At 47.2% G+C, this 8,553-nt stretch overlaps 1 protein-coding gene across 1 annotated transcript; it reads right to left on the bottom strand.

The window, feature by feature from the left end:
* Nucleotides 1-357: 357 nt before the first annotated feature.
* On the bottom strand, nucleotides 358-3,713 carry LOC128761159 (mitochondrial basic amino acids transporter-like). The gene is made up of 4 exons (XM_053869197.1): nucleotides 3,682-3,713; nucleotides 2,049-2,091; nucleotides 1,894-1,977; nucleotides 358-1,134 (listed from the first exon to the last, which is right to left on the bottom strand). Exons 1-4 carry the CDS (start codon nucleotides 3,711-3,713, stop codon nucleotides 358-360), a joined length of 936 nt encoding a protein of 311 aa, XP_053725172.1.
* Nucleotides 3,714-8,553: the final 4,840 nt, after the last annotated feature.

Genomic DNA, 8,553 nt, shown 5'->3' with positions numbered 1-8,553 from the left:
GGCAAACGGTGATTGCTGAGACAGCAAAAGACTGCAATGACAGCACAAGCAACGTTGATGATTTCAATATTTTTGGATAATTTTCTGTGCAGGTGTGTTAGCATCAAATTAAATAATTCATTAAGGATTTTGGCAACATATGCGTAGATTTTTCAAGCAGAAATACAGATTTTGCATGCATTCATGGACAATTGGAATTTTCGGTGTTGCCCAAAAATGACAGAAGCATGATTCGAACAATCAGTAATTAAGTAACTAATTAAATCAGTTTTTTACCTGTGTGTGAAGATGCTCCTCCTCCTGAGACGTATCCCCGGCTGGTAAAGTGCTGATGTTGAGGAAGAGACCTCTGGCCTCTCAAAGGCTGGAGGGTTGGGCCTGTGACTTAGTCTGTGTGTGCAGGCCCTGCTGCGGCGGCGGCGGCTCGCACTCCGTGGGAGCTTCCTCCACCCCCCGCGCGTACATCAGCACGAGCGTGACCGTGGCGAAGGTGGCGGCGTTGACCGGGAAGGCCCGCAGCAGCGTGGAGGTCAGGCCTCTGGTGAAAACCACGTAGCCTTCTTTCCTGACGCTCTGGCGCACGCAGTCGGCTATGCTGCTGTACTGGTTGACTCCGCCCACTCCGTCCGCCTGCAGCCTGGACTTGATCACGTCCACCGGATACGTTGAGAGCCAAGAGGCGATGCCGGCCATGCCGCCGGCGAACAGCAACTTGGGGATCATGTATCTGTCGTTGGGCTCGCAGCCCAGGCCGCGGGTCAGCATGTCATAGGACCAGAAGTAGACCTCAAAGCCAGGGGTCTCCCGGATCAGCGTGGTGACCATCCCGCGGTTCACGCCACGGACGCCCTCGCGCCTGTAGATGCGTGCCAGGCAGTCCAGAGAGTTCTTGTACAACCTCCGCGAGGACTTCTTCTCGCCGGTGCCCTGCATCTGCATGCGCGTCTTGGCCAGCTCCATGGGGCAGCAGATAACACACTGGATGGCCTCAGCAGCGGACCCGGCAAGGAACGGGTTCAGGGGCGTGTCGTTCCCCAGCAGGCGCATTGTGTTCCCTTGGACTCCAAACACAATGGCGTTGATGAACGTCAGACCCATCATTGGAGAGCCGATGCCTTTGTACAAGCCAAAAACCTTTGGAGCAGAGACGGGTCAGCGCCAAGAAGAAGAGAGACACTGAGCCCTACTTCCATTTTTACCCTCTGGTCAGACAAAACACAGGCCAGGAGCGAGAGAGGAGAGTGATGCACTGGTGAAATGTCAGCAGGTGGCGCTCTCAGGTTCAAAAATGACGCAAGCTTTCGTTGAAATAGTTGGTCAAAGTTCACAGAGCAGCTACAACATCAGATGGCGCTCTCTGCTCTGTTACCTAAACCGTTTGAATGAAAGCTAACATCATTTTCAAACCGGAGGGCGCCCTCTGCTGAGCTTTGAAAATAAGAACATTGCTCCACGAAGTTTCGTCCTCATTTTCAGTCACCACTGCAGGGCGCTCTCTGCTCTCTAATGTTTGGCTTTCAACAAGTAAGTCAATGAAACCTCACATCGGTTCCGAAGCAAGAGCGCCACCTACTATTCTTCAGCATGTGACAATGTTTTTGTACTCATTCTGCTTATCATTCCAGCATGACAGAATAGCCACGTTACAACGATACCAAGACACTTCACTGCTCAACACTTGTGATTGTCAGGAGCAGGAACTTTATCAACAGTTCCTGTGACCAGAGATAATGTTGGTCTTCCGGCTATTAGCTATTGAGATTGTTCCTTCCTGACCAATGTGCCAAGAGAAATACAGTGACAAGACTTTTGTTTTTTTCTCATGAGTTACTGGATTACTGGTATTACAAAAAGCTATTTTTCAATGATTAAAAATGAATAATTCACACATACTGACTCCTGGCGAACGATGGACTGGAAACAGTGGTAGGTTCCTCGGTACAGTGGCTTGTCAACATTCTGGACCTGCAGTCTCACCTAACAGAGAGAAACGACACCACAGTCACTTTCTCAAGACAATTCATAATCCCAAATCACTCCGTACAGACCTTCACTGTGTCAAACGGATGGCCGACCAGAACACCAGCAGCACTTGGAGAGGAAACAGACAAGTCACTCTTGAACTCTTTGACCGTCCTGCGCTGGTTTATAAGCCCGATCTGATGAAGACATTAAAAGATGCACACACATACGGCACGTGTAATAGCATTAATGATCCGAGGTGTTTGAACATCTGCTGCACCGTCGGGCAAACTTCACACCTTTAGTTTTGCCCAAAACACACACACACACACACACACACACAGACACACACAGACAGACAGACACACACACACACACGTGTTTGTCTCCAGTGACGGCAACTACTTTTTCAATTTGGCCTGGGTCAATACGAACCATCTCCAAGTCAATGAATGAGGACACCTGGTAAAACATTTGAGAAAGTCTCATTCATGATTCATGAACAAGTGCAATCGAACAAAACAATGTTATTATAACAAAGTTATTTGAAATTGCAATCACATCCGGTATAACTGTGTAAGTACAGCAATGACTGACACGGAGCGCAGACATCTAATCCCATCTAAGCACCTGCTTTGTCACATGACCTGTTTGTAAAAATAGCCTATGAGGTGTGAGCCAGGAAAAGAACACAAGCATGCGTGCGTTTGACACAATGACAAGCGGTCGGCGACCCAGCCAAGTGAAAAACACTTGAGAGGCGTCACATACTTTGGTGGACCTGACTTTGACATGGCCACACGTGGCTATTTGCAAATGCAATAGACTCACATCACTTCTGGCTGGATGCTTCCGAGTTTGCCACCAGGAGAGAACAACCTACTATATCGGTCACTTGACACCAAGGACGGCCTGTGATTGGTCAGTGAGGGGGTGTGCGCTGGTTTCCAGTGCACCTCTCTGTGCGTACATGAGACAACTTTAACCAGTCGAGGTTTGAAAGTTCACATTGTCCTTGTTGGGGTGATTTGCATGTTCCCATTTGCCAACAGAGCTCAGGGTTGGATCTCCTTCTGTGAAATAGCGCCACCCTCACTTCCACATGTCCTCATTCAGAATAATATCAAGGGTTAGTTGCAGTGGTGCAACTTGGCAAATATTTGAATACCACCTGTGAAGGATGTAATTGCTGAGGCATCATGTTCAACACGAATTCTTTTTGATATTATACTATTAGCGGATGATATTTATTAAGTGACCATTTAGTTTAGTTGTGGTATAATCAATGTCTAGCTATATTTCAAACACATTTTGTTTTTATTCAATATTAAATCATTGTTCAATGTCAACTTTAGATCAAGGCTTTTACTATTTATCTTCCGTCCGACCTGCGTCAGATCACGTTGTTAGCATTCCTGGACTGAATGAATCACTGATAAACGAGTGCCCACATTCACTGACCTGAAAAAGTTAAACACGATTATGGTCCTTCAAAAGCGCAGGTGGCAGCATTAGTGTGCCGACTCGCGGTGGGATTTGATCAGTGCACTTGTAATCCTGTGATGGAGTTGCATCACATTATTTTGGTGGAAGCGCGGGGTGGCTGCTGAATCACAACAAACCACAGTGAAATTCGATTCCATTAAAACAAAAACAAACGCGTAAAAGCCAATGAAAGGGCAACGAGTCTGACCTAAAAGTGTGACAAGTCCGAGTGACTTACCTCCAATGCAGCCGGCGAAGAAGTCCATCGCCGCTTTTCAATTACACCTTAGAAGAACCAGTGTTGCCGAGCTACAATTGCCCAACCCCGGGGCGGTTCAGAGCCCGCGATCTCAGGCCGAACCCGGGCTCTTCCCAGCGCACCTGTCAGTCGCTTCTCCTCCCAGGTAGATGACACTTTGAGATACCCTGTGCTAACTGAGGCTAGCCGCTATCAGCTAAGAAATCTGGCCTTTTTTGTTCGCTTCGGTAGTGAATGTCAACGTTTGCAACGCTACGTTTTGACGCAAACAACCTCCAGGAGACTGTGTAGGCGCTCACATGCAACACGGACACACAACGCGGCGTCAGACTCCGGGAGGTTGTCCTAGAAGGGGAATCTGGCGATGCCGGAAGAAGCTGGCAGCTGGGCGGGGGCAACCAGCGGAGTCGACCAATCGGAGCAAAGAAATGTCGCTGACACCCTACATCACACTTAATGCTCGCCGCTGATTGGTTGTCGACCCAACGTAGTCCCAGTCTTGGACGCGTCACACAGGGCGCGTGATGTTTTGCGATGTACTAATTGTGATCCTTGTTTTATTCGTGTGTCGTTACCTCTCAACTCCTTTAACGTTTCTGTAGTGATTCCTTCTCCAGAGATTCAAGCATGGACCTGGTGAACTTTTCTGGAATGTATAACTTCAACTCGGAGACATCTCCTCGGGTTCCTCCCATGCCTGTTGCAGCTCAGAGATCTCGGACCCCCCCAGATAAGGACCATAAATTGGTTGAATGGTCAAAGGGGGGAGAGACTAGAGCAACAGTCCAGGATGCTGTGCCGTAAGAGGAAAAAACTCTGACCAACTTGTGAACCCTCTTTGGTGGGGGACACACACAGCTCCCCCTTCTCCAGGTTCCAGATGAACAAAGACAGACTTGTATGTGAATGTGTCTTAATGTGTATTTCTTAAAAAGGACTTTGTTTCCCGCTTAACCCATGGTTTTCACAGGATGTTCCAGCAAACCAGATGCCCTGAACATGTGATGTTAAACTTGACATGAATGGTTGATTGTTATGTTGATCATTATAAGAAGACAATGTGCTAGAATGGTCATGTTTGGTGTCGTTTGAATGCTTAAATGGAGATGGGAAAGTTTTGACAGATTGTGAGCAACTTTACAACTCAGGTAATGTTTTATTGTCAAATAAAACTCTGGTACTGGGGGGGTCAAAATCTCCCATCTCAAGACTGGAATTTACGACCCCGTTGGAGGAGGAGGAAGGCCAGGCTTGGAAATCCTCGTCCAATCAGCAATAGGTGATGGAACTCCTTCAACCAATCAAGACTGGACAAGGAAACTCTTCATGAGAGTTTAAAAGACCCAGTTTACAGAGGTTCATATCTCTGTTCACCCCTCTGTTCAGCCCTCTGTGTCCCTCTGTGCTCCTCTCCCCTCTTCTTCTGCCGCTCCTTCTGGCTCCTTCGCCTCCTACAACCAACTACAACCAACTTCTTCGACGGTTCCTGCTCAAGTTCCTGCAAAGACTCTTGCTTCTCCTCCACCCTTGAAGCCGTGCCAGCGTTCCACTCGCTGCCCATCCAAGTGTGAGAGTGATCGAGAACTTCTCCAAAGTTGCACGTCGCCCTCGTCCTACAGCGGTCCGCCAAGGCAGAGCCTCCTTCAGGAACGGCCCAGTCACACCAAGTGATCACAGCCGGCGGCCGTGACGAGCACGCGAGTCCAACTTCCAACAACCTTCCGCTGCCTGGAGTGTGTCATTAAGGCGACCACTCTAGAAGGTTATTCAGACCGGTGAATCACCTGGCACGAGAGAAAGATACGCCTTCGGTCCTACGCCGCTCTCTGCCAGCTACGATCACCCCGTCTGCGACGAAAGATCCACGGCGGTCCGGAAGACGATCCGAGAGTGCCATCGACGCCTGAAGCTGCGTGTCCTCATCACCTCAAAGTCACCTCGCTGAGAACCAGGACGCCTCCCTCCAAAGCCGCCTGCCTCCTCCCTCACCTCCTGACCGACCTTCTGCATCTACTCATCACCCTCTCATCCATCCATCCATCCCATTCATCCCTCCATTCATCGCCAAAGTAAGCCGCTGCTTGTCATCTCTGCACAGATTGGTGTGTTGGGGTTTAGTAATATCATTACTTGCCTGAGGTTGACAGTTAGACTAGAACGTCTCAACTTTCCCATCAGTTACAAACGCGTCTGATGCAGTATTGACATTGCTTCATAACTGGTTTGCGTTTCCATCGCGATATTGTCGGGATCATATTATTCTATTTCTGCATCTTTCCTGTTTCTTTCTGTTCTTTTATTCCTAAATAAATCTATAAAATTACGTTGGTCTTGATCACGTTACTTTGGAGTGTATTATAATCAATCTAAGAGCCTCTGATCAGTAAAGGACATTACATCACGAGTAGTGACTTCAGAAAAATAGATTGATTACGCTAATAATTAATTAAGTTACCACGGTTAATTAATTAATTAAGTGTTAATCAAGAGAGCTTAATAGTCTCCTGGAAACTATATTCCAGGTGGTGCCCCGAACTTTCGAGAAGATATTATTTTTCATAATATCCACGTCACAGACGCAGGCGTCCGTGACCCGACAATCCGTCACTTTCACTACAGCCTTATTGGTCTTATCGAGAGAATATACATGTGTTTGCTCTAGTGACAAAACGCTGAGCATTAATTCATCAGGCCTGCGGACGGAAATCACGACCGAGTAACGAGCGTCTAACCAACAGTGAACCTTCACGTCCAACTCCAACTTTAATAATTGGCGTAGCTAACCAGTTATTTAAACGTTGTTCCAACACAACGGGAGTCTTATATTTGCCCGGCGCACGAGTTTCTGCCTACGGGAACAATAGTGATCAATTGACGTGAGCCTGTGTTGGGTGTGGTGAGCGTAATTGACCTATTCTTGTATTGCTGTGCGTAGAGCAGAGATTTTGATCTCATAAGGCTTTCACGCATGCGTGGTCGCAGCTTCTTTTTCCCAGTGGAAGAAGCGCGCTCCTCTGGAGTCATTCCACATCACTGGAGGGCGGACAGGAAGTCCCGCCTCATTCACTTATTTATTGCTGTGTGTAGAGCAGAGATTTTGATCTCATAAGACTTTCGCGCATGCGTGGTCGCAGCTTCTTCTTCCCAGTGAAAGAAGCGCGCTCCTCTGGAGTCATTCCACCTCACTGGAGGGCGGACAGAAAGTCCCGCCTCATTCACTTATTTATTGCTGTGTGTAGAGCAGAGATTTTGATCTCATAAGACTTTCACGCATGCGTGGTCGCAGCTTCTTTTTCCCAGTGAAAGAAGCGCACGTCTCTGTAGTAATTGTACCCCACTGGAGGGCGGACAGGAAGTCCCGCCTCATTAAAGGAAGTGACGTCAGCGTAGCAACTGTTGCTAGGCTAGCCGACTAACAGCTAGCCTGCCATTGACAATAGGTTTAACACTGTTGAATGCTATTTGTTGTTGCTAATGCTAAGGCGTGTGATGCTCACTTCTACTGATAGCCTAACTGCGGTGAAAGCTATTGTTTAGTTACCACGTCAGATCCTAAGCTACTGAGGTGGGATAACTTTAGCCTTTGGCTTATTTTGTTACAGTGCCAACTTGCTAAGTTGACAGTTGGGGCCTCCGTGCCTTGTTTGTGCTTGCTGGGCCACCACTAGCGGTGTTACAGTCTGCAGCTGCAATAGCTGGTAATGCTAATCTGTCCCGATTAGCTTGTGTTGTTTGTTTTGCTTTGCACACAAATTAGCTGCTTGCTTTCTGCCATCCTGCAAATTGCTGATGCTTGTGGTGCTGCCTGTCCATTGTGCAGTGTTTTTTTTTAAAAAAAAAAGCTTTGTCTATTTTCTTTTTTTTTCAGTGTTTGCAGATTCTTGCTCCACAGTCTTTCTCTACCTGTCCAGCTTACACGCTTCACCTGTTGTCTCCAACCCAAAGTCAAACTACAGTTTGGATTTAAAATTACAAACCTAGTAATTCCAACCCCACTTGTGTATAAAAAATTATTTTAACTAAGAATTAAGATTAGAAGTTTATACACAGATACACTTGAATATTTTTATTGAATAGCTGTCTCACTACTCGATTAGAAAACATCGACAATACAAACAAACCTTGCCTTTTTAATTAATAATTACTTATTAATTAAATAATTCAACCAAGTCCATAAACAGCACACACAATTAAATCTTGCATCCAAGTCGACAAACCAACTATTGAATTTGAAAAAAAATCTATCAATCCCTTCTCTCAGTGGACCGCTCACCCAGAAGGTAGCAGATCACAACCAAACTATGACTCTGCTTCCCTTTACTGGCCTAATAACCCTCCTCACCAGGAAGGTTATGCAGCCGCAGCCCCACCTGTCAGAGCCCCAGCACAGGGCCTGACCACAAATGTACTAAACAAACTGGCTCGCAACATACCTCGGTTTGAACCCAAACCTGGAGGTAGTACAGAGACCAGGTCATATCTGAGGGACATCGAATATCACCTTCAGCGGTTCCCAGAGGCAACCACCCCCGACAAAATCTACCTCCTCAAAATCACATCCAGCAGGGAGGTAGGCAACTTCATTGACAGGCAGCCACCAGCTGTCCAAAATGATTTTGACACCCTCACCAAAATGATGCTGAGAGAATACTCCAGCCCCGAACCCTCACTAGGTCTGTTGTCAGCTATCGCTGTCAAACAAGGGAGAAATGAGCCACCAGCTCAATACTATCACCGACTCCGACAAGCATTCTTCGGTGACAAAAATGAGCAAAATATGGAAGAAGACCTCAACTTCAAAGCCCTGTTCCTCCGAAATCTTCATCCTGGCACAAGCCACCACCTTG

Source organism: Synchiropus splendidus, chromosome 1 (assembly GCF_027744825.2).
Source record: "Synchiropus splendidus isolate RoL2022-P1 chromosome 1, RoL_Sspl_1.0, whole genome shotgun sequence".
Taxonomy (NCBI): domain Eukaryota; kingdom Metazoa; phylum Chordata; class Actinopteri; order Syngnathiformes; family Callionymidae; genus Synchiropus; species Synchiropus splendidus.
Note: the sequence above shows the minus strand (reverse complement) of the source record. Positions and strands in the feature narration are given on the sequence as shown.